General features: G+C 49.1%; 7 protein-coding genes across 7 annotated transcripts; 5 read left to right on the plus strand and 2 right to left on the minus strand.

Annotated features, from left to right (window-relative positions):
• Positions 1-616: 616 nt before the first annotated feature.
• On the plus strand, positions 617-1,238 carry V2A60_007235 (uncharacterized protein; the record flags this gene model as incomplete). The annotated part of the gene is made up of 2 exons (XM_083258520.1): positions 617-670; positions 747-1,238. 2 exons carry the CDS (start codon positions 617-619, stop codon positions 1,236-1,238), a joined length of 546 nt encoding a protein of 181 aa, XP_083114646.1.
• A 743-nt stretch (positions 1,239-1,981) lies between these two features.
• Positions 1,982-3,382, minus strand: V2A60_007236 (uncharacterized protein; the record flags this gene model as incomplete). The annotated part of the gene is made up of 2 exons (XM_083258521.1): positions 1,982-2,148; positions 2,257-3,382. The coding sequence occupies 2 exons, from the start codon at positions 3,380-3,382 to the stop codon at positions 1,982-1,984; spliced, it is 1,293 nt and encodes a 430-aa protein (XP_083114647.1).
• A 985-nt stretch (positions 3,383-4,367) lies between these two features.
• V2A60_007237 (zinc-binding alcohol dehydrogenase family protein) lies at positions 4,368-5,438 on the plus strand (the record flags this gene model as incomplete). Its single annotated transcript, XM_083258522.1, has 1 exon — positions 4,368-5,438. The coding sequence occupies one exon, from the start codon at positions 4,368-4,370 to the stop codon at positions 5,436-5,438; it is 1,071 nt and encodes a 356-aa protein (XP_083114648.1).
• A 792-nt stretch (positions 5,439-6,230) lies between these two features.
• V2A60_007238 (type I polyketide synthase) lies at positions 6,231-13,633 on the plus strand (the record flags this gene model as incomplete). The annotated part of the gene is made up of 2 exons (XM_083258523.1): positions 6,231-12,616; positions 12,685-13,633. The coding sequence occupies 2 exons, from the start codon at positions 6,231-6,233 to the stop codon at positions 13,631-13,633; spliced, it is 7,335 nt and encodes a 2,444-aa protein (XP_083114649.1).
• Positions 13,634-16,074: 2,441 nt separating this feature from the next.
• On the plus strand, positions 16,075-16,704 carry V2A60_007239 (uncharacterized protein; the record flags this gene model as incomplete). Its single annotated transcript, XM_083258524.1, has 1 exon — positions 16,075-16,704. One exon carries the CDS (start codon positions 16,075-16,077, stop codon positions 16,702-16,704), a length of 630 nt encoding a protein of 209 aa, XP_083114650.1.
• Positions 16,705-17,469: 765 nt separating this feature from the next.
• Positions 17,470-19,493, minus strand: V2A60_007240 (uncharacterized protein; the record flags this gene model as incomplete). The annotated part of the gene is made up of 4 exons (XM_083258525.1): positions 17,470-18,059; positions 18,114-18,408; positions 19,320-19,391; positions 19,467-19,493. 4 exons carry the CDS (start codon positions 19,491-19,493, stop codon positions 17,470-17,472), a joined length of 984 nt encoding a protein of 327 aa, XP_083114651.1.
• Positions 19,494-20,375: 882 nt separating this feature from the next.
• V2A60_007241 (ABC transporter ATP-binding protein) lies at positions 20,376-24,752 on the plus strand (the record flags this gene model as incomplete). Its single annotated transcript, XM_083258526.1, has 9 exons — positions 20,376-20,507; positions 20,556-20,661; positions 20,716-20,803; positions 20,859-21,420; positions 21,478-21,572; positions 21,620-22,328; positions 22,382-24,176; positions 24,232-24,656; positions 24,726-24,752. The coding sequence occupies 9 exons, from the start codon at positions 20,376-20,378 to the stop codon at positions 24,750-24,752; spliced, it is 3,939 nt and encodes a 1,312-aa protein (XP_083114652.1).
• Between the last annotated feature and the right edge of the window lie 1,043 nt (positions 24,753-25,795).

The raw sequence follows: 25,795 nt of genomic DNA on the forward strand, positions 1-25,795 counted from the left end.
CACATTGTGTATTTTAATTCACATGTTATTCTCAAGAATATTTCCACTGCAAGGGGTGTATTTCATTCTAATAATAGATGCTATACTAGCGTTGTACTAGCCTACTAAACCAACCCATCTGCCCTAACCGCAGAAATCAGCTCAAGTAAAGCCATTTGTAGGGCTGTAATGCACGGTCCGTCTGAGATCTGAACTTTACGCCCCTGGGCGCGCCGGGCGCAGTGGACGGCCCGTGCTTGACGTTTCCCACGGTGAAGCGTCACCACTCGATCGCGCTAGCCTCACCTGCTTCTGCAACAGATGCCAATGCATTGATGGCACGACTGGTGCCTGAATTTCCGACTCCTGGGTCCACAAGTCAGCGTGTCAGAGCGTTACTGCTCGTATAGAAACTACGTTTGAGTGGAGTTGATTGAGGTTGTTTGTAGCTCACGCAAAGGTTCTGGAGTTTTCCTCCTGGATAAGCACTTGTGGCCTCCACAAACGGCATACATGCCCGAAAGAGGCACAACAATGCCTATAAATGAGTCTAGGACAGCGAGGGCTGCAATTTCAGTGTCACAGGCTAGCTGTAGAACCTACACTCTCCGATTTCGCTCTGTCAGACCGAGCAGTTATGGCTGCACCACAAAGCGTAACCCTCCGCAATTTGAGCGGTCGATGGCGAATGGTGCGTTTCCCACTACCGATCCCGACACAGGGGAACATCAACAAAGTGATGAATCAATAGCTTACGGAATCTCCAGAATGCGTCACTGTCCGACCCTTATGATGAAATGCTTAAAGCTCAAGGTGTTAGCTGGCTGTGGCGCAAAGTCTTGGTCAAATCCGGCGCAGAGCTTTGGATTTCCCACACCAATGAGGACGGCGTCGACCGGCTCATCATCCACGGCAAGTCAAGTAACGGGCTCCCTGACAGCAAAGAGGATCGAATCCTCAACGGCACGCCGAAGGAACTCAATTTCCCTATATTTGGCAAAATTCGGGGAAGTACTCGCTGGACAAAGCGGCAGGACCTGCCGTCTGAGTGGTTGACGGAGGACATGCTGCTGGATGACGGTGATGTGATCCTGATGGAAACGATCCAGCTCAACATCAACACAGTCACTAAGCAGGCGAATGGCTTCAAGATTGTCAATGGGGAAAGGCGCTATGTTCGCCACATCGAGGTGCTCAACAGCAGCGATCAACTCATACGTGTGAGGCTAGTGTATGATTATCTAGGCCAGCTTGAATAGTCTACTTGAATGTGCTTTGAAACATTTTATTCGAGAAAAAATGATAAACTAGTTTCAGTTGAACCTCACGCAGTGATTTTTTAACCCCCATAGTCACTGGGAGGTTTTGGAATTGAGTTAAGTTTCGTAATGAGAACAGGAAAGCACGCCGAAACATCTAATGGCAGAAACTCTAAAAGTCCCAATATGCCTTGGAAATGGAATGACATGTTAGAATGCTTGGGTGTTTACGATGTCTGTTCGAAGAGGCCCCTCTACAGCCAGAGGTGAGGAGTAACCCCTTCCCGCGAGGTTCAGGGTAGCGTAACACTGTCGATGTGCGCTCCCGTAGGTAGGGCTAGTTATTGTATAGGATTTAGAAAACTAACTGGATTTGATTGAAATGTAGTAAACAATTCTCTCTTATTTTTTTCTGAGTTTTCTTGAAAGACTTATTGCAGATCTATTGCAGTTGCGACTGGAAAAATACCAAGCCAGCGGCTCTTGTCAGCCAACTAACTATATATTTTCAATACAAGTGTCTCTTATAGGCAGCGACACCGAATGTGCGATTTCCTCTTCCCTCAGCTCGGCCACGCGCAAAAGTACATCATAGATATTGCCTCTAAATAGTCGCCTGTGTGCCTCCCCCAATCAAGCAAAGTCCACGATAATGCGTCAGAAATTGTAGCTATATTGTGACCCATTGCGAGTGCTGTATATCGCGGCCGGGTAGCAAAACATATCTAGATCAGTCCACGGATTTAAGCCTGTGAATCACTGAAAGAAACTGGAACGCCGTTGGCAGGAATAAGAACGGCACCGAGTTTGGACTCGATAGGCCCCGTAGAAAGTAACGTTGAGTCGCAAGTGTTGAACTGTTGTGCGAGTCGAGCTAGCACATAGGCACCTGAGCTGAGAGCGAACCTTTCTGTGGGCCGTTGTTAGTCAATCATTGAATGTCCAAGATGGATAATTGCGCGTGCAGAGGTAAGTAGGCGAGAGCATAACAAGAGTTGGGTGAATGGTATACACTTACGACCTATGCATACCCGTGGCCCACCGTTAAAGGGAAGATAATCCCAACCCGGTGAACGACCTATCCAGCGATCTGGATTCCACCGCAGAGAATCCGAGCCATATAAATCCTGGCGACGGTGCATCACATAGGGGCTGTACTTTAGCGAGGTCCCCTTGGGCACAAATACCGGCTTCGTTCCATCAGTGCCACCTCCTGTAGGCAGTATAGTGTCCCGAATGGCTTCGCGCGAGTTTATCGGGACAGGGGGATAAAGCCTCAGAGTCTCTCGAACAATATTCTGAAGAAAGACACACTCTTTGAGCTGCATTGCTGTGATGGCTTCTGGATGACTGAACAATAAGTTGTGCTCAGCAAGCTCGGCCCGAAGCCTCGTCCAGGCGCTGGGGTTCCGGCTAAGCTCCAAGATTGCGAAGGCGAGCATGCTTGTAGAGGTGTCTATGCCGGCGAACAGTAGCTGCACGAGGATATCTCGCAATAGAGTGTGGTCATCAGTGCTAGACACCAACGCCTCCGTAAAGCTGTTTTCCTTTTCAATGGGTTCGCCTGTGCCTGACTGAAGCTTGCTCTTTGCTTCCACACTGCTCAAGGATTGATTGATCCATCCATTGGCAAGCCGCGAGAATGTATCGCAGGCGTCTCTGAATGGTTTCGAGGTGAACAACCAGCAGAAACTCCCGGTCTGGAGTCTCAGCCCAGCAATGGGTTCGATAGCATCGAAAGCCTCTTCCAGAACTTCCCTCAGGGAATGGCCATCGGTAGTCATAGACTCAGAGGTTAAGCCTTGTTTTTGTTCGGCGATGCTACCACCGCAAAAGACAGTTGTGATAGTGTCAATATTGAGGCGGCGAATGAGTGGCAACAAGTCAATCGGTTTGGCCCCTTTCTTCTGGATGTGACCTATGTCGGAAAAGAATCTGTTCAAACTTTCTTCAACGAGTGAGTAATCATAGGTGGCGGCGTTGGCGAACATGGGACGAAGTAGAGCCCTCGCCGTTGCCCACAAGCTCCCTTTGCCCTGATGGCTGCTGACAAGAACACCGCGACCTAGCCAAGGGCCAAGGGCCGGAAAACGATTGCTATCCATGTCCCAATCCCGAAATTTTGTACTGAGAACTGCTTTCATGACGGCAGGATCTGCACAAATGATGGGCGGACTTCCCCATTGGTTGTCTGTGTAAATGTAACAGCCAAGCTCGGCGAAGCGCGTGGTGATGAGGTCGTCCAAGATATTGCCTCTGTGTGTCACAATCTGCCACTTTCGGTCTAATCCAAACGGTAACCGATTGTAGGCCAAAGTGAGAGGTTCGCAGCCGTGCTGGCGGACTGACTGGTTGCGAACATTTCTTTGTCGAATACAGCGGGTTACATAAAGAGCGATCAGTGTTGCCGCAGCAAAGACATACGCCGCGTGCAACTCCATTTGCGCCAAGGGATAAGAAGAATAAGTACAAGGTTCAAATAAAGAAAAGAGATTATTCAATGTTCATCTCGTCGTCTGGGATGAGGTCTGATATTGTTTGCCGCCTTGCAACTGAATAACGTAGTGGCGGCGTGGCAACTAGTATCTGCTCGCAGTGGAGATGTACACCTAACCCTGGCACATTGCGACTTGATGTCAGTAGCTATTGGAAATCAATAAGCGCTATGCATGTCAATGCGTCCCGGCTTCTCGCAACTGTTTTCCCGGAGAGGCCAAAGAACGCCCGCTGAGCTTGACCTGCGACGGCGGAGTGCATTTTGATCCACATTCATGCGTGTCATGTATGCACGGCCTCTGGCCCCTGCTCGTGGAACCGGTGTAAAGCAAGAAAGTGACTGCTAAAGTTAGTTCTAAAAATATTGTTTTTGAACGAGAGCAGATAATGAAATATACCAGCAAAAAACCAGCAAAAAACCAACGCGTATCACATAAGAGTACTGACAAGACCTACTTCAACACGATTTGGCGATTTCAAGTTTACGCCAGCAACTGCCTTCGACTCATTGATTCCTCCTCAGACCTTAGCAAGAAGGCTCCACAACCTAACAAACTCTTCGCAAGGTACTACCCGTATTCTATCGCCGGATTCTGTTCGAATACATGACTTACAAACATTGCAGACATCAGCATGATTCCCAGTACGCAGCGCGCCGTGGTTGTAGGCGCTGAGGATGGCAGCGTCAAAGTGGCGAGCAGCATAGCCATACCTGATGTAGAGCCAGACGCAGTTCTGATCCAGATTGCTGCTGTTGCTCTCAACCCTGTCGATTCCAAGATGATGCATGGCTTCCTTGATGAAGGGTGCGTGCTCGGCTTAGATTTCGCGGGTACCGTCGTGGCCGTCGGATCGGACCAGCCAGCTTGGCGACGCTTGCAAATTGGTGATCGCGTCTTTGGCTGTACAGATGGCTGTGATAAGCGTAGACCCCTTGTTGGGGCGTTTTGTGAGTTCACAGCCTGTCGTGGATCGATCCTCATCAAGATGCCGGACGATATGTCCTTTGCAACAGGCGCATCCATGGGGAATGCCATTTTCTCTTCTGGATTTGCTCTGTTCCATTCTCTGCAACTGCCAGGCTCACTTACACAGCCTTCTGAGAAGTCGCAGTGGGTGCTGGTCTACGGCGGCGCGACAGCGACAGGAACCATGGCTTTGCAATTCCTTCGACGAGCCGGACACAAGCCAATCGCTGTCTGCTCCGCCAAGAATTTTGATCTAGCAAAAGACTACGGCGCGGTGGCTTCATTCGACTATAACTCAGACACTCACGTCAAAGACATTCGAGATCTCACAAACAATGCGCTGAGCTTCGCATTTGACTGTGTTACGACGCAATCTAGTATCACGGCTTGCGCAGAGGCAATTGGAAGACTTGGTGGCAAGTACACTGCATTGGATCCATTTGACGAGGCTCTTGTAAGCCGTAAAGCCATCAAACTGGACTGGATATTGACGCTTACTTTGATGGGTCGCGGTTCTGTGTGGCCCAAGCCATTCGGCTGCGAACCTGATGAGACTCTTCTGACGTGGGGAGTAGGATTGGCTGAAGTGGTGGAATCTCTACTTGCCAAGAATTCGGAAATTTTCAAGCCCCATCCGATCCGTCTCATTGAAGGGAGTCTGGAAGCAATTCCAGACGGAATTGATAGTATCCGACAAGGCCAGGTTCGAGGCTTTAAGCTGGTCTATCTGCTATGAGGGTTTCAAAATGCTTGTCTACGCCGTTACTTCGGCAAATATGTCTAAATCACCAATAAGTCGGTGGTGATTCTAATAGAAATCTGTTGCTCTTGTCTGTATTTTGTTGAGACTACCTAATCTTTACTGATAAAAACACGAGCCGCAGATTCACTACTCACTTCATTTCCTCTTTCTTGCGGAGTTTGGTCCGCTTTGCCACAGTAATGGTGTTACAGGTCAAATATAGTCTAAGATAGCAAGTTTTAATAGACTTTGGTCGTCAATCGTTGGCATGTGAAGAAATATGGAATCGTGTGCTATGAAACCTGGTAGCTGTGGTGTGCTGGAAACCGGGCCAGATCGATCTAACGGAGAGATGTCTGTGCTCTAAACCTGTAAATGGAACAAAACTATAAAAAGGTATTTCTTGATTAGTATCCGCACTGACTTCTCAAACGGTCTGGCATAGCATAGCCGTGTCATGGCGCCAACAAGCTTCTCACCCCTGGTTCGGCTCAGGGCGTACTTCTACGGACGGTGAGGGCTGAAACGGGAGATAAAGCCCCGTTTCAGGTAGCATTGCAGGAAAACCTGTTAAACTTTCGCAAACAAAAGAAGTCATCAATATACTTGTCTATTAGTAGAGAATAGAACGGGCATGAAGCATCCACTGTGACGTGCTTGTATGATCTTTACTTAAGCCACCGGTTGGCAGAAACTGTTTAATCTACAACTCATACTTGCATTCATCTACCCTAATCATCATACAAAAAACATATCTTGTTCGCCTGGAGCATTTCGCAGGATAGGATGGAGCCAATCGCCATCGTCGGCAGCGCATGTCGCTTTCCTGGAGACGCAACATCACCTTCCAAGCTATGGGACCTATTGAAAGCTCCCCGAGACCTCTCTCGAGAGGTTGAACGTTTCAATGCCAAGGCATTCTACCATGAAAATGGCCACCACCACGGGGCAAGTAATGTGACAGCAGCCTACACATTGGAGAGCGATCCGATGCAGTTCGACCCTCAATTCTTCAACATTCAGCCTGGGGAGGCTGAGTCTATGGACCCGCAACATCGACTTCTGCTGGAGACCACCTACGAGGGTCTCGAAACGGCCGGTATACCCCTCGAATCTCTAAGAGGCTCAGACACCAGCGCTTTTGTCGGTGTTATGAGCGCCGACTACACCACTATGGTCTTCTTCGACAGCGAGTGCACACCAACTTATTCTGCCACTGGAACATCCAGGGCTATTCTGTCAAATAGACTCTCGCATGCTTTTGACTGGCACGGGGCATCTATGACAATAGATACAGCCTGTTCGTCAAGTCTTGTCGCCATTCACTTGGCGGTGCGTGAGCTGCGTGCCGGGAGTTCACGAGTTGCGGTGGCTGGCGGTACCAATCTAATCCTTTCCGCCGATCCCTTCATTTCTGAGACCAACTTGGATATGCTTTCCCCCCAAGGAAGATGTCACATGTGGGATGCTCGCGCCAATGGATACGCGCGCGGAGAAGGCATCGGTGTCGTCGTGCTTAAAACGCTGCGTGATGCACTAGCAGATGGTGACCACATCGAGTGTATCATCCGCGAAACAGGCATCAATCAGGACGGTCATACACCAGGCATCACAATGCCTAACCCGGAGGCGCAAACAAGACTCATTCGGGACGTATACGCCCGAGCGGGGCTCGATCTCAACAAGCAAGAGGATCGATGCCAATACTTCGAGGCACACGGGACTGGCACAAAAGCCGGTGATGCTGTGGAGTCCAAAGCAATTCATGAAGCCTTCTTCTCTGACACATGTAGCAGAGAAACACCGCTGCAACCGCTTTATGTTGGCTCCATCAAAACAATTGTAGGACATACTGAAGGGACAGCCGGTGTGGCCGGCGTGTTGCGCGCGTCGCTGGCCATCCAAAATGGTACAATACCGCCGAATTTACACTTTGAATCGCTAAACCCCGCTATAAAGCCCTATTACGGAAACCTTCAGATTGCTACAGAGGCTATTCCATGGCCAAGTTTACAAGGTGGTGTGCGCAGAGCTAGTGTCAACAGCTTCGGATTTGGAGGAGCCAACTGTCATGTTATTCTTGAAGGCTACTCGCCGAGCTCTGAAGGAAACAGTTCTTGCCGCGAAACACAGAAACCCAGTCTATTAGAGGAGAACATTTCGCCGACCTCTATTTCTCTGCCCTCGTCCAGACTTCTATCTAATGTCCTTCCGTTGGTGTTTTCAGCCTCCTCGGAAAAGTCTCTGCGACAGCTTGTGGGGCGCTACGTCGACCATCTTGATCAAGATCCGCAGATTGACATCACAAACTTGGCCTGGACACTGTTCAGGAAAAGAAGCGCACTGAATTTCAGATTGGCTGTCTCTGCGCAAACGCCGGAAGCATTGACATCAGCACTGCAAAGTATCCGGGATCAACAGGGCGGCAGTGCAAAGAGCTCCATAGTCCGAACCACTCCTCAACCCAAACGCCTCCTGGCTGTATTTACCGGACAAGGTGCACAATGGGCCACTATGGGCCGAGAACTCATCCGGAGATCGAAACAGGCAGAGGCAACAGTCGATCGTCTCGACGCCGCCCTTGCTGATTTACCGGAGCGTTACCGGCCAACGTGGTCGTTGAAAGCGCAACTTTTGGCCGAGAAAAAAGCGTCTCGGATTGAGGAAAGCGCTGTCTCGCAACCTCTATGTACAGTTATCCAAGTCATCCTGGTCGATTTGATTCGCAGTGCCGGCATCAAGTTCGACGGGGTAGTTGGACACTCGAGTGGTGAGATTGCCGCTGCATACGCAGCCGGCTTCATAAGCGCTGAGGACGCCATCAAAATTGCTTATACTCGAGGCCTCTGTACCCACTTGGCTCAAGGCAAGCAAGGTGAGCAGGGTGGCATGATCGCGGCTGCCATGACTCATCCAGATGCAGAAGATCTCTGCCACAACGAGGCGATCCTGGGTCGCATATCTGTTGCAGCATACAATTCTCCTGCAAGCGTCACAATCTCTGGTGACAGAGAAATTATTGATCAAGTTTCCATCGTACTGGATGATGAAAATAAATTCAACAGAGTCCTCCGAGTGCAAACAGCATACCACTCGCACCACATGGAGGCCTGTGCCGACTTGTACCGTGAAGCGCTGGCCGCTTCCCACATCAAGATACTCACTCCAGATGGCCAATGCCCGTGGTTCTCGTCTGTCTATGGCGGAACTAGAATGTCTGGAGTAGATGATCTGATGTGCGAGTACTGGATCAAGAACATGGTTCAGCCCGTCCTATTCTCCGAAGCTGTCACAGCTGCCTATGGGACAGGTAGCTGCGACAGTTCAATGGCATTGGCTGAGATTGGTCCACACCCTGCACTTAAGTCTCCTGTAATGGAAACTCTGAAAAGTCTAGGTCTTACGAAAGCTCCATACTGTGGCACTCTCAGCCGTGGAGTAGATGACGTTGATGCGATGGCCTCTTTCCTAGGTTGGTCATGGTCGGTGTCTGCCGAGTCTCATCTGAGGTTGGACGACTACGCAGCCCAGTTCTCGCAGGAAAAGCTCACTCCTATCCGCTCACTTCCCTCATATCCGTGGGACCATGATCATTCTTATGAGTTTGAATCCCGTGAGTCCCATGCTCACCGATTTAGAGAGCTTCCCTGTCATCCTCTTCTCGGCGTCCGGACAAATACATGCGGTAACCATGAGTATCGTTGGAAAAATTTCTTATCGACTGAAGAAATTCCATGGCTCACAGGGCACCAGATTCAAGGCCAAACGTTGGTTCCTGCGGCCATGTTCCTTATCATGGCTGCTGAGGCGGCGATGATAGCGGCAGACTCTTTGGGCTTGCAGGTACGCCTCATCGAATTGCATGACTCAGTGATACACAGAGCTTTAGCCTTGGACGAAGAAAGAATGACAGAGACACTCTTCTACCTCTCCGAGGTTGAAGTGACTTCGTCATCAAACGATGAGTCAATCCTGTCCGCCAGCTACCACTGCGACGCCGCCACCTCCAAGTCGTCGAGTCGCCTGACAAGTGTTGCTAGCGGTAAAGTCAAATTGTTGGTTGGCAATCACGCGTCACAGCTGCTCCCCGCATCTTCTCAGGGATTAGGACATCTAGACGAAATTAACGTGGAGAATTTCTATGACAATTTGCGCACGATTGGATACGGCTATACTGACGCATTTCGCGGAATCGCTTCTCTAAAGAGGACAAGCAACCGAGCCACCGGCACGATTTCCGCATCGAGCGCTACAAGTCCCTCCACATCACCGATTTGGGTCCCGATCCACCCAGCTGTACTAGATGTTTCCTTTCAAGCTGTTTTTGCAGCCTTGAGTTATCCTGGAGACGGCAGGCTTCAGACATTGCATGTTCCAACAACAATAAGGCGCGTATCGATATCTGCAGCGGCTCTATCGCATGTCATACCAAAAGATGGTTTTGCATTCAGCGCCGTATCGTACATGCGAGATCGGAGAACCATATGTGGTGATATTGAAGTCAGCACGGCTGATGCCAAGTCTCCGATATTCACTGTCGAGGGCCTTGCCGTTTCTCCCGTGTCGCCACCAAGCGCAGAAGATGACAAACAAATGTTCGCGGATATGGTACTTTGTGTTGCGAACCCAAACACAGCACTGGTTTCGGCGTTGCCTGAAGAGCTCTATCCACCTGCAACCGCGAACACATCAGTGAATGGAGTAGAGCATGACCAGCCCTCGTCGAACAAGCACCATTCCTTGAACGGTGATGACGTGGATGATGTGCATCAGCTGGCTGAAAGCGATTCATTAGCGAAACGACATCCCGTGACAAACGGGCACCCCCCGGACAATGAAAGCATCTTAACGAATGGGAATCATTCGACGAATAATAATCTTGAAGTCAACGGATGCTCTGTGGCCAGTAGCAAATCTGCTGATAAAGCAAGTAGCTATCGCATTGCGGCTGGATTACTGAAGCAGATTACGGATCGTTATCCCAAGGCCCGCATATTAGAGAGAAGGCCCGACAACACTACTGAGATTCTCAACGCTTTCACAGCTTTAGGCGGCAAGCTGTCATCATACACGTTAGACGGGATTGACGAGAGAGTGTTTTCAACAATAACCGAGTCACGAGATGACGGATCCTGTCTAAAGCGAGTCAACTTTCAGCTTGAGGGCCCTTCTTTCTTGGAGAACAATCCCCAAGGGCAGTACGACGTGGTGTTACTGCCGGAGGGTCATCCGACCGAAACCGATACTCTACGGCTTATACGACACCTGCTGCAACCCGGAGGTTATCTGATCTTAATCAAACAACTCAATGATCAGTACGCAACCGGTTATGAGCAAATCTCCAAGTCGTGGAATAACACATTCGTTGAGGCTGGGTTCTCGCGGGTTGAAGCCGAAGGCTTCTCTCGAGGTGGCCAATTTTCCATAATGGCAACTATGGCAACGGATGATTACGTCAACGCTCTTCGGCACCCATTACTAGAATTTGGCCCGAAGATTCCTAAGATACTCATAATCGGTGGAGACACGGCCGTCACTATTGGTCTCATTGAGCAACTCCGAGCGCTTCTGGAACCTTTTTCGGATGTCATAGCCACTGTCAAAAGTCTTGCCGATCTCGACGAGACAACACTCACAGAGAAATCGTTTGTTCTCAGCTTAACAGAGCTAGATCACGACTTTTATCACAATCTGACCGAAAAGACATTTAAAAAGCTACAGGAGCTGACAACTCGCTCCGATCGACTCATCTGGGTTGTCTCGGGCGCTCAATGGCGCAACCCCTACGCCAATATGATTAAAGGAACCCTTCGTTGTTTGATTGAAGAGTGCTCCCATCTCGTCACTCAAATCTTGGATCTAGAAGATGAAGTTGCAGGCGCAAGCAAATTTATCGCTGAATCTGTCTTGAGATTGCACCGACTACACTCCGTGAGCACCTTGAGCAAGCCGCTCTGGTCTCATGAGCCGGAGCTTCATCTGCGAAATGGCCAGCCATTTATCTCGAGGTACATGCCTAATAAGCAGCTAGACTTGGGCTACAACTCTCTGCAACGTCACGTCAAAGTTGATGTTGTCCCGAACAGTCACGTTTTGCAACTTTCTGCAGCAAACTCTTCACTCTCGCTCGAGCGATTACGTGTTGTATCTACACCTTCGCTGCACCCAGAGAAAGGTGAACTAGCGACTGAAATTAACGTTCACTACTCTCTATCAGCCTGTGTATATATTCCTGCCTTGGGATACTTGTATCCGGTCACGGGACGAGAGGTTCAGACTGGTCGTGCTGTTGTCGCGCTGTCCACCGAAAATAATTCTCGAGTATCAGTTGACAGGAAGACTTTGATACCTCTTATGGAACTTCCGGAAAACCAGGAAAGACTTCTCCCGAGCAAGCTTCAGGCCGTTTTCCTCGCGTCGACAATTATACAGCGGTGTCCTCCGTTTACAAGTGTCGTCATACATGAAGCGTCGGACATGTTGGCCCAAACCCTTGTAGATTCAAGTGCAGGGTCCGGGCTACAATTTATTTTCACAAGCAGCGATGAATCTCGCTACAACAAGTATCGGGAGCAAGGATGGAAGCTCGTCGCTCGTCATGGCTCAACTCGACAATTGATCGAGATAGTTCAGCCTGATACCCTTCTGTGCGTTGACTGCACTATATCAGGTTCCAGCTACGGCTTGCGCGAAATATGTGCCGAAATTCCATCTGGCATTACAGTACTCAGTGCTCGCGATTTTCTGCGCGAGCAAAGTTTCAAGTACCGCAACGTCGAGGCCAGTTTGACTCGCCAAGTGCTGGAGGCCGCCATGTCCAAGGCAACTTCTTCAGCGACAGAGAGCAACATTGACCAGCAAACTGACATAGTCAATATTCAAGATCTTCCTCAAAGCTTTGGCGACCATCTTCCGATTAAGACAATCGCCTGGATCAGCGAGGTCCCTGTCCAGGCTACTGTCTTGCCCGCACTGGAGGAATGCCAGTTTAGCACCGATAAAACATATTTTCTCGTTGGAATGGCAGGCACACTGGGACTGTCTACAGTCTCTTATATGATATCCCGGGGAGCAAGATATTTTGCCTTATCAAGCCGTAATCCGCAGGTGGACACCGCATGGATCGCCGCACAAAAAGCCAAGTACGGGGCTACTGTCAACACATTTGCACTGTAAGTGTTCCACATGGCAGCTATCGGCGGCGGCAACCGCGACCAAGCAGCTAACAAAAACAAAACAGTGATATCACGGATAAGATGGCCCTTACAAAGACAATTGCCGCAATCAAAGAGACTATGCCTCCCATTGGCGGCGTAGCGAATGGCGCATTGGTTATCGAGGACAGTCTATTTGCGGATCTGACATTCGACAAGATGACAAGAGCATTGGCACCGAAAGTGGATGGCAGCCGATATCTTGACGAGGCCTTTGCTAAAGATGACCTGGAATTCTTCATTCTCTATTCTTCTCTCGTCAGCATCGCAGGAAACACTGGGCAACTTGCGTACGCCGTGGCCAATAGTTTCATGGTGAGTCTGGCGCATCAGCGCCGAAAAAGAGGGTTGGCAGCTTCAGTCATCAACCTCACCGGCGTCAGCGGCATCGGCTTTATCACGCGGACGGGTCATAATATTCTGGCGCGCAGCAAGGCCTTAGGGTATGACATCATATCCGAGAGTGACTATTGCTACATTTTCGCAGAGGCGGTTCTAGCCAGCCCTAGCAAGTCGCTGCAGGGACCAGAAGTGTCGTCGAGTCTACGCTACGTTGATGTGGCCCACGACCAAGTCGTTCCACCGTGGGCGTACGACGCCAAATTTGGACACTACTTGCTGGACAGACAAGCCCCTGCAAACGATATTGCGTCGGGCGATGCTTCGAACAGTAGCGGTCGACTGAACCTGGCAGCGTTACAATCTCTTTCACCGTCACAGTGCTATGACATGATCTTGGCGTCATTTCTGGTTGTTTTACAAAAGCTACTGCGACTGCCAGCGGGTCAGCCAATCTCTCCAGACATTTCGATACTTGACTTGGGTGTTGATTCACTCGTGGCTGTCAAGATGCGCCAGTGGTTTTTGAAGGAGCTGCAGGTTAATATGCCAGTTATGAAACTGATTGGCGGTGCTACTATATCACAAGTGATCCAGTCCGTGGTTCATCAAGTGCTACCGAAGGCTGACAAATAAGAACAATGTAATAGTTGTATACTATCTACATAGTTTTGAGAGAATATTAAATCTGTAATTGTTTTTCACAGTTTAGTCGTCAGGAAGAAAACCACTTGCTTGTATAGTAATTGCCCACAAAACGCAACTTTCTAAACTCTTGCGCTGGCAACGCCCTCTTCAATGCCGCCTCTGAGTGAACAGTACTACGCTGTAGATCTATTGCAAAGATAGTGATTCCCGCCCGCATTTTCAATTCGAGAGCTCTAGGGTAGTGCGAAAGAGCAGTCAGTAAGAACACATTAGTGTGGCTGTAGGGTATTTGATAAGCCAACAAGGGACTTTCCCGATCCTTTGTTAATACAGAAAAGTAGGACGAAAGAGGGAGAGAATCCTTAGTTAATTCAAGAGCTATCTTCTGTCTAGGAATATTACTATGTATATATGTGCAGGTTGGGAGCAATGTTTCTCTGGTGGCATGCACCGGCTCCAACATACTTCTCCACGTGTAACATGTTTGGCAACACAGACGTCATCATACTATGTCATAATAGATAGATAGAGGCTGAGTATCCGTACCTTGCATATAATCGGCGCAACAGATACGGCGATACACCTGAAATGTTGTCTTCCAATTGTAGTTGCGGCTATCAGGCGCTCGGCAATACATCACAAAAGCCTTTGAAACAACTTGCCTCAATCGAAGCCCCAGCCTATTCATTTCTGGGCAGACCCGCTTGGGAGGCAGTGTGTGGGAGCCGGCAATTGTTCATGTTGGGTCATTCCGTGTTTCCATTACTCGTCTATTTGTGTATGCAACTCGAATTTCTGTTGTTAGCAAGCTGGAAATTCTTGAACCTAGCCCTACGAGACTATCCAGCAAGTCTGAGAGTAATTTGGTCTTGATCTACCAGATTTTTGCCGGGTTCAGCCTGCAACACGTGCTGCCGGAGGTCCGGGACGGAACTGGAAGCAATCCGATCCCGAGTGTCCCATTGCTACCCGATGGCGAAAAGTGGATCTCACACCACTTGAGGTATTCGGCATATATAATTCAATGCCAAGGGACCCGGAAGTGGAAGTGGGTGTGGCCCGCAAGTGGCCGACGTCAGTCAATACGACGGAGCTGCGGAGTAGTCGGGCATTTCGATAGCTACCCCACAGGAGATGCGTGATGGTAATTCCAGACAATCTATTTCTCAGACTATAGTAAGTGACAGAATTGGATGCTGTTCGTTCTTGTCGCCAGAAAACAATGGGCGTCCCTCTAAATTCCCGACAGAGAACCAAGGAACAGATTTTCTTGGAAGTTAGATGGGTACAAATATATTATACTCGGTAGACTGAAGAGTCATTTCTCCGTATACCTTCCTTGAATGACAGACTTGTTGAAGTAATAGCCTTGGCACCTTCTACAAAAGGTTAGCACCATAAATTTGCCCACAAACTCCCGGTGAAAGAAAGAAAAAAAAAAAATTGATGGCCGTGCTTCCGGCTATAAACATGTCATGAAAGATCATACAATTTTCGCCGAAACATGACGAGTCACATAGTTATACACCGAGGCCTATTTTAATCAACATTATTAGATGAAATACATACATGTACACCTAACTGCGTCTATCAGTATCACCCTACATACCCTGGCTGGGCTAGAAATTAGCCTCTGACTAGTCACGGGCCACTTGCCGAGGTTAGTACAAAGAACAAGTTCAGCATTTATTCGGACTATAATACATACTTGTTGAAAGTCATACGCAGCCGAGTATTTTGAAGTGCAGGGCAAAGCTGCTGCTGTCTGTCCGGCAGCCATGTACCCTCAAAGGGGTACTATCTAAACCGAAGCTGAATCAGCCGGCCATTGGACTGCAACTTCGTGTTGTGGAAATGACTCTAGCCAAGAGACTTTCTTTCCATTTCCATTAAGAGGCAGTGCAGGATGAAGGTCAAAATGGACGCTTATTAGCTCAGCCACCTGACCATCTTCATGTCGATACCAACGTAGGAATCATGCACCGCCCCTACCAAGGAGTATATTAGGCACGTGTCCGGCTTCCGTATCGATCGCCCATTCCAGTGCACTTGCATTTTCAAAGGCCCATCTTACCAACTTTTTCTTGCAATCGAATATAAAATTCAACGTCAAAATGATCGCATCCGTCGTCAGTCTGTTCTTGGCTGCCATTTTGACCAGTCAAAGCTATACTTGTTCAGCCTCCCCCACCGCAGCAACTCTACCCACGTCAGTGCAGACTTTGCAACAGAATGCCTCAGTCAACGCGCGCGAACTTGGCATCAAGCCAATCTACGCAATTGCTCATAGAGTTCTGACCGTGCAGGGAGCCCGTGATGCCCTCAGTCATGGCGCCAATGCATTGGAAATTGACATGACCGCTTGGTCAAAGGGATGGTGGGCTGATCATGACGGTTTACCTACGAGCGCTGGAGACACAGCAGAAACAATGTTCAAGACTCTGGCAGAAGAAAGGCTCAAAGGGCGTCCGGTAACCTTTGTGTGGCTGGATCTTAAGAATCCAGACTACTGCGATGCTTCGCAAGAGAAATGGCGACATTGCTCTATCGATGCCTTGCGTCGCGCTGCGCAGGCCATTCTGGAACCCGTGGGCATCCGTGTGCTATATGGATTCTCTGGAAAAGATATCGGCGGTAAAGCGTACCATTTTATTCGACAGTCCCTCAGCAGCAGTGAAGGGTTCAACGTGAACGGGAGAGCTGCCTTCGCTGAAAAGGAGCTGGGTAGTGCTGGAATTGCAGTATCTCAGCGCGTCATGTCATATGGCTATTTCAATCTCCCGTTCCAGTTTGAGACCACTCTAGGAGAGCTAAAAGAGGCTAAGCAAAGTGGTGCGTTTGGGAAAGTCTTTGGCTGGACACTGGCAAATCACAACAACAAGAGCTACGCTAGTCGATTGTTGGGCGAGGCGCAAGTTGACGGGCTAATCTACGGATTCAAGGCAGCTGCCTACTATGACCATGTGGATACTAGGTCGGCCTTTAATGACATTCATGCTTGGGTGAAAGGCAACGCAGGCCAGTACCGCCTTGCGACTATCGATGATATTCCATGGTAGGTTCTGGCTATTTCAGTATGCCGCCTTGTTGATTTACAATGTTTATCAACCTCATTGTAATGAAGAGAAATTTTTTGGCACGGTATTGGACGTTGTATCATAAGTTTTATGTAAGCGAAAGATTAGAGTCGGAAGTAGAAGTCCTGTTGCATGATATTATTGATTGAGTACCCTCCTTATCGGTTGATGACTGTGGACCGTTGATCACTTCTATTGCATCAATCCTCTAGCACTTCCAGCAGGCCAACTCGACAAGCTTGAAAAATCACAAATGTCGGTGCATCGATTATAGAAGCATTTATCAGTAACCTGGATCAAACTACAAAACGCGAGAAAGGGGTTGATAGTGAGAGAAGCATGGAATATATTGCGTGAGAGCCTCATAATTACTTGTGTATTTTGTTCTCACTTCCCCCCGATCATAGCCAAGTACCATCGCCTAGACAACCGAATTTCTCATAACGGTTCACCCAGCTCGTAGGTCGTCAGCCTGCAGCCCTATACCGGACTCCTTGATGCTTCACCATTGCCGTTTTGTTGAAATGCCTGAGAACGGGAATGTCTCCTTCGCAAAACTTCATACCATATGCATGAAAAAGCTCTATGCGCATGTTCCATTACAGTGTTGACACTATATTATGAACAGACGTGCAAGCGATTGTTTCTCAATATTGTGAATTTGCCATTAATATATTGGATCCTCGGTATCTCGTCCATGATGCGGTTGCAAAACAACTACATCTTTACCTAGCGCGAAGTCCAACTTCATAACGGGTGACCGACTGGACCGTACAGGGCATCTGGCGCGATATCGAGCAGTTGGGGCCACATTTCGAAAGCCCTCCAGGACTGGCCACCATCGTCTTCAACAAATGGGACCGAGTCTGGCCCCGGCGAGACGGTGGTATCGGTTCGAGCAAGATAACATAATTCCATACTCCGATAAGAGTGTGCATAATCTGAGAAGATGAGGCGGTCATGAAGACGAATACCGCACCGCGGATGTCCTAATCTGCTGGCGGACTCGAACAGATTGCTAAGATGTTGCAGAGTATCGGGTAGCTTATATATATTCCGTGCGGTTTGCGCATCCCAGGTCTCCTCGGTCATAAACAGCAACCGGGAAGATTTGATGAGGGCCAGGGCGAGATGGAGAATCGTGTCAAACGTCAAGTATGGGTAGCATTCGATTGGAATCGCACGAAATGCGCTACACATCATTCCGGTGCTCTCTAGACAGTCCCAAATGAGCTGACATCGGTTGAATGGCGGCTGCTGCGTAGTAAAGCCGCCAGAAGACGTACCCGGTTCAAACAAGCGAATGCGCACAGCGGCGCAATGCATCCGCAAGAGCTCTAGAGACAAAAAATGTCAGTCAAAAATACGCACTATACGAAGCATGGACGTACGGCTGTCCTTCAAGTGATGTGGCATCTGTTGCTGGTATTTCTCTAAACCCTTCTTGACCGACGACACAGCAACGTGATGCATGCCTCGAGTGGAGGCAGAGCTGTTCTCATGCGTCTCAATCAGCTGCCAAAAGATACAATTGGCCTGATCAGCTATGTTTCGCACGCGGACCAGCTCGACCAGTAATGAATCTGCTGGGTTCACTTGCTCCCGAGCTAGTCGGTTGCAGTAGTCGTCGAAACACGACATGTACTCGAACCGATAGCGCTTGCCGAGCAGACTACTTAGACTTTGCTAGGTCAGTAACATGATCGACTGTTGACGGTTGAGCAGTGAGACTTGTACCAAGAGGTCATGTAATATAAGCCAAGGACAGCTCTGTGTCCATCGCTTGTGTGCTTAGGCCGAGCTGGCAACTCGTTCTTCAGCTCTGCTGCCTCGTCGACGATTGAAGCAGTATTTGATTGCGCGCTGGATCGATATATTACAAGCCCCAGGTCCTCAATCACTCCTATTGCCAGCTGAAGGAGGCTTGTGTCTCGTCGAGCTGCGAAGAAATAGATGTCGTTCCTGACCATGAAGGGAAAGGTCAGTAAAGCCAAGCATAAAACGTCAAGATGAAATGAAATCGGTCCCACCATGCTAGAAATACCAGGATCGCTTGTACTAACTCCAAGCTTTTGCTCATCTCGACGGTAGCTTGGTACGCGACGTGTCGACGAAACCACGTTTCAAGGATTTCGTGTTGATTTGCATCTGAACAAGGCTGGCAGATGGCCAATATGGTTCTGAGCAGTAGAGGCTTGTCATTAGCCATCTTTTGAGCATCTTGATGCGGTAAAGGAACGAAAGGGAACTGCGGAACCATGCAGTTGCTATATTCAATCAACGCCCTGTCAGCGTCATCGAATGAGACGCGCCAATCCGGAATAATGGTGATCGAATGGTCTGCTATTGTCGGCGTGCCGCGAGAACCGTCCGACGAGCAACATGAACAGTTTTTTTGAAAGCAAGACTTTTTGGTTGCTGTATGAGCTGTAGCTGGGCTGTCCGGGGGCAGGTGATGCGAGTCGGGTATCTGCCTCGCGGTACTGTGGTGCAACATGGATTTGATGTCGTCCAATTTCTGTTCCAGAACTTTTGCGTGGCTAAAAGGCATCAGGTTATTACTTATCGTGCCAATGGAGCTGCCGAATCTGACATACGTTGCCTTGCCGCGCCTTCTCTTCGAAAACATACTGGGCGGCCTCAGACACGAGAGGTTCTTGCGACAGCACCTACAGAGGAGTGGAAAGGACCGCATAGTCAGTATTGAATTTTACTCTCGTGTGATGGATTGTCTCACCTCTCACAAATTTCTTCGTCTTTCTGGCCTCCATTAGGGAAGATGCATTTGGCCTTGTCTTGGGAGCAGTTGACACAGGCTCGTGTCTTTTTTTGGAGTGTCGAGTCGGACATTTAATGAGGGTCTAGCCTGGAAGAGAGCAGCGAATGATTGCGCCTCTCAAAGGAGCAAAAAATTCGACAGTTTATTGAGCTTCACTACACCAGCACAATTGGCCTGTTGTTGCAGTCGGGCAATGTGGCGAGGGAGTACCCTTAGTGTCTGAAGAGTTCTCATCAACATTGTCGGCCTGTTGACTAGCAACTAACTGGGTGTAGCCCTCTGCCCTCCCTCCGTGGGCAGGTAAAGCAAGACTAGGTAACTTAGTAGATAACTAATTATGTAGTTACTCCGTACAGGGTTTTTGTATTGCCAGAAGACTCAGGCCATGGATTGCCTGAGGCAGCAGTTTCGGGAATGACGCCCATGTGGGGCTAATAAACTCCTCCGGACAGCAAACTGCCCTCCGGGACCCACTCAGTGGAGACCAAGTTCACCCCAGCCTGTGTGCACTGTTAGATGCAGGCAACGTCTCGGACAGCTTTTTGCTCTCCGATACCTTGTTTTCGCTGATGAGTATAAGTTGGGAAATATCAATTTGAGTCATACTTGCTGGAAAACTTGTCGCTCTCAGCAATCAAGCTACTATCACTGAGCTGGGTTTAAGGGGCTCATGACTTGGTCCGAGCAGTCGCTCGCAATTGCTATGTCGTCCATAACCTATATAAACCTCGCTGTGGCCGAGTCCACTCCTTACCACAATAATATGTCACACAGTACAATATTTTCTGACCTTCTTGATTTCAAAGAACAATCTCTTTTAATTTCATTCATTTGACATCCTGTGCTTTCGTTTGATATTCGCCGAAAAGTTATAATGGATCCGCAAGGCCTCTCAGAAGAGCACCAAGTGGTCGACCAGGCAATTGCAAGTTCATGCTTGCCCGACCAAACTATTACCGCATCAGCGCCAGATCAAGAACGAATTGCCAACTTCAAAGACTACATGGTGAGAGCCCTTGTTACAGATTGCCGTACAATGTTGACGTGAAGATAGCGTATCTTCTCCTATGGCAATAGCTGGGATGTCGCCGTTTACGTAGTCGGCGCGTTAGCTGCTGCTGGTGCAGGTGTCACAACTCCTCTCATGTTTGTCATTTTTGGTATCGAAGCAGCCCTCAGAATTTCTCATAGTGTTTCTTGCTAACAATGGCCAGGAAGCTTTGTCAACAAGTTCACCGATTTCACCGATGGCAACAACGAGTCTTCACTCACCAGTTTCGATCATGATCTCAACCGCCTCTGGTATGTTCCGAGCTTTTCTTCATCACTACTTTCCACCTTGCTCACGAAAGCGTAGCCTGTATATTTTTGCCCTCTTCATCTGTCGCTTTGGTCTCAGTTCCGTAAACAGGTTCGCCTTTCGCATGACCGGAATACGACTCTCCGCCGCACTCAGGTTACATTATCTCCAGCATCTATTCAGCCAAAGTATCCATGTGATGGACAGTCTGCCCTCTGGTCATGCTACCGGAACTATTACAGCCACCAGCAACGTGCTGCAGCTCGGCATCTCCGAAAAGCTTGGCGTTTTCATCGAATATACCGCCTTGATTATCGGCTCTCTCATTGTCGCCTTCACATGGAACTGGGAGCTGGCGCTCGTTACTTCGGCAGGATTCTTGGTCATTGTTCTCATTGTTGGCACCCTGTTTCCACTTACTGTGCGGGGACAAGCGCGCAAGACCAAGTCTGAAGGCCAAGCAGCAACGGTGGCTAGTGAGGCGTTTGCGGGCATCAAGATGATCATGGCTTGTGTTGCAGAGCCGCAGATGGTTGAAAAATATCGAAACTTCGTTCAACATGCCAAAAGACATGCCCAGACCACCAATCCCCTCACGTCTCTTCAATTTGCGCTGACGGTTAGAAATTGACAAGTTTGCCACAACGACTTCTTCCATCAGGCTTACATTTGTTAGTTCTTTGGAGTTTTTGGAACTGTTGCTCTCACATTCTGGTACGGTACTTTGATCTTTACGAAGGGAAGACTTGACAGTATCGGCGTTATTGTGGTGTAAGTTACCCGACTCAACAGTGATCTAGTTGCTGATTTAGGCCTAGGGTGCTAAATTCTCTTACCACCATCTTCTTCTCGTTGGAGCGAATTTCCGCGCCTATGCAGGCTGTTGGAAAAGCCACGATAGCTGCCTGCGAATTTTTCTCCGTCATTGACGCCCCTTCGCCCAAACGTGGATCGCTGAAGAGTCCAATTATCTCGGCTACGGAAAATATTGTGTTCGATGGAGTAACCTTTGCTTACCCAAGTCGACCTCATGTGAAGGTCCTGGATAATCTGAATCTCACGATTGAAGCAGGTAAGATGACTGCCATTGTCGGTCCATCGGGCTCCGGTAAAAGCACAATTGTCGGTCTTATCGAACAGTGGTATACCACTTCACAGCAACATGCAATCCCGAAAGTGCTACCCAAGGATGGAAAGCCAGGAACGGACAACAGCTCAGACTCTGGCAGCAGCCCTTCCAAGTCGCTCGAAGAGGCACCAAGAGCACCTACAGAGCTGGTCAAACTACAGGGCAGAATCACAACTTGCGGGCACCCACTTGACGACATAGATAGTAAATGGTGGCGGCAAAGAATTGGGCTAGTTCAACAAGAACCTTTCTTGTTCAGCGGTACCATCTACGAGAACGTCGCTAAAGGGTTGGTGGGATCCGCCTGGGAACAAGAATCCGAGCAGCAAAAAAGACAACTAGTCAGAAAAGCTTGTATCGATGCGTTTGCTGCCGAATTCATTGATAAGCTTCCGGAGGTACGCTAAGCATCGCCGCTCGGGTTTTTTGAACCAATTCTAACTTCAATAAGGGCTATGATACAAGAGTAGGAGAAGGCGGCGCGCGACTGTCCGGCGGCCAGAGACAGCGTATTGCTATAGCCCGGACCATCATCAAAAAGCCTTCCATTCTCATCCTAGACGAGGCTACTAGCGCTATTGATGTCCGTGGCGAGAGGATTGTTCAAGCCGCTTTGAACAGAGCAGCCGAGGGCCGCACAACAATAGTCATTGCACACAGGCTGGCCACAGTTCGGACAGCCGATCGCATTGTGGTTCTGAACAAGGGCCACGTTGTTGAGTCAGGCACGCATGAGACACTTGTGGCTTCTGAGAGTGGTGTATATGCCGGCCTAGTCAGCGCCCAAGCTCTGGCTTTCGAAGGATCCAGTTCCACTGGCGGAAGCGAATTGGAAAGTGAGCCTCTGGCGGAGAAAGTGTGCAAAGAAAACTACGAGAGTGACCTGAAAAGGTTGGAGAACAACGAAAATGTCGAAGAAACCAAAAAAGATGAGTTTACTCGTGAAAATGGTAGGTTTTTGGGAGGTTTTGGTCAGTTCTTTGTGGAGTCCAAGTCTCACTGGGGCATCATCGCCCTCTCGCTCCTAACGTCAGCCGTCGCGAGCACGGCGCAGCCATTATATGCATGGCTCTTTTCCAAGTCGATTGCCCTCTTCAAGTTCCAAAATCAACAATCTTTACTGATGCACGAGGTGTCATTTTTGTCCTGCATGTGGACAGTCTTTGCAGCTTCCGCGGCTGTCGCTTACTTCTTGACTTTCGTCTCCTCTGGCCGCGTGGCGGCCTTCATTCGCGCAAAGTATCAAGTCGAGTATTTTGAGTCCCTGATTCGACAGCGAGCAGCATACTACGACGAAGATGACCATGCCCAGGGTACCCTAGTGGCTCGGGTCCGAGACGATCCATCCAAAGTTGAAGAAATGATGGGAATCAACTTGGCCCAGGAATGCATCGCCTTTGGGAATATCCTGGCCGGTATTATACTGTCTCTGTCATACAACTGGAAGCTGGCTCTGGTATCGAGCTGTGCAATTCTGCCAGTGTGTATTACCGCGGGTTTCGTGCGTTTTCGGTACGATCTTCTCTTCGACAAAATGAATGACGCTGTATTTGCCGAGAGTTCTCAATTTGCCTCCGAGGCAATTGGCGCATTTCGAACCGTGTCATCTCTGACTCTTGAAGAATCCATCACTTCTCGTTTCCGCAAGCTTTGCCATGGTCATATTGCAGAAGCCTACAGAAAGTCCCGCTGGGTCAGCATTGTACTAGGATTCGCGGACAGTGCCACTCTGGGATGCCAGGCAGTCATCTTCTACTATGGAGGCCGACTTCTCGCTAGAGGAGAGGTTAATGTTATGTCTTTTTTTGTTTGCATAATGGCTCTTATGAACGCTGCCGAAGGATTTGGACAGGCGCTGAGCTTCGGCCCCAACGCGGCGCAGGCAGGTGCTGCGTCTGAGCGCATCTTGGATGTACGTGCTTCGCGTGTGGCAGAACATCTCGAGGACCAAGACCTGGACTCTGAAAGTGGCGTTGCTATTGAGATTAGCGATGTTACCCTCCGATTTCCGACGCGAGAGTTGCCAGTGCTCGACAAACTCAACATGAAGATCGAGAAGGGACAGTTCGTGGGACTGGTCGGCCCATCCGGTTGCGGAAAGACCAGTGTGATTTCTCTTCTGGAGAGATTTTATGAGCCAGAAGGCGGCTACATTCTATTCAATGGTAAAAAGATCTCTGACTCGAATGTGTATTCTCATCGCAAGCGGCTTGCCTTGGTGGCGCAAGAGCCATATCTGTTCCAAGGTCGGTGATCTGTGTAAAATATTTGTGTCATTCTCTCAGTACTGACTCCTCATAGGCACTATCCGAGACAATATTCTGCTAGGCATCGACCCCACCAGCATTACAGAAAGCCAGCTTCACGGTGTATGCCGCGACGCCTGCATTCACGACTTTGTGTCATCACTGCCAGAGGGTTATAACACCGATATTGGCTCACATGGTGTCAGTCTCTCTGGGGGTCAGAAGCAACGCATTTCAATTGCACGTGCACTGATCCGCGACCCGCGCGTTCTACTTCTCGATGAGGCGACCAGTGCTCTGGACACGGAAAGTGAGAGGCTCGTGCAGACCGCGCTAGAGCACGCAGCCCGCGACCGGACTGTGATTGCTGTGGCTCATCGGCTGAGTACTGTGCAGAATGCGCACATCATTTTTGTTATGGGTGACCAAGGCCACATATTGGAACAAGGTACCCATTTAGAGCTTCTGACCAAGCGAGGGGTATACTTTCAAATGGCATGTTGTTCGATGTGTGTTTTACATTGTCTCTTACCGCTAACCTTCTCATAGTGCCAAAATCAAGCGCTTGACCAGTGACGATTGTGGACGATATGGCTTGCAAATACGCCTGGTTGGGAAAGTTCCTCAACCAGTTCTGAGATATGCTCGCCTTTGTTATTTCATTGTTTTTTTTTACTTTTTCTTCTCCGCGATCCTAGTTGTATTTGCTCCCCTCGCTGTTAGAAAACACTGCCGTCTATTAAGTTCGGAACGTGATGAGTATAATGTCGTCGCTCCGAGCGATACTATTCGAAGCGAAAGTCTGCAGAGGGTCGGGCGAAACACTGTTATTTTTCAGCCCGCCTTCACCACCTGACGTTAGTGGATCGTGGAAGGTCCCAGATCCACGTTCGCGCATCTAATTCAAGTAATTCAATATCCATACTCATGTAATCGGTGCTTCGAAGGTTTCTTTTCATCATCCATCGGCTTATCTTTGTGACAATACACTGCCATCATAATATGGCAGTCCCCGTTGAGACTTTCTCCACGAGATTACCACGCCATACTATGTCAGACTTGGTGTGTCGCTTGCGGGCCACAGAGATGCAACTAGCGCCGTCTGGTAGAGAAGCTGAAACAATACCAGAAGGGTTGGGGGATCATTGCTCACCCGCAGGCCGTCCGTGATGATTCTTCCGAGATTTAACGCGAAGCTTCATGGCCTGGTCTACAGATAAGTGCTGATGCAGCACAACAATGCCATATAGGGATATACCTGCGCATCTTTATTAAAGCAGCTGCACATTTGATCAAAAAAATTACAGGCGCGCAGGCATTGATTATGGCGAGCGGAGCTAATGCATGCATATCCGCATCGCCGGCTGCTAGGTGCTAGCATGGGGCGGAAGACTATTGGAGCTGGATCCAGTCGAACGATCGATGCATAGATCTCTCACCCTGGGCGTATTGAAGATTACTATTCTTTACATGATAGATTTTCGGGCCGCGATTTACAATTTCTGCCCTTTGTACTATTTTGCCATTATAATTAGTCGTCAACGATCGCGCTTCTAGTCTGTGCAAGCTACAGCGTTTTTCTTGGAAAGAACTGCACAGCTAGTTTCCGCATATCGATG

Source organism: Cordyceps javanica, chromosome 4 (assembly GCF_051103115.1).
Source record: "Cordyceps javanica chromosome 4, complete sequence".
Taxonomy (NCBI): Eukaryota; Fungi; Ascomycota; class Sordariomycetes; order Hypocreales; family Cordycipitaceae; genus Cordyceps; species Cordyceps javanica.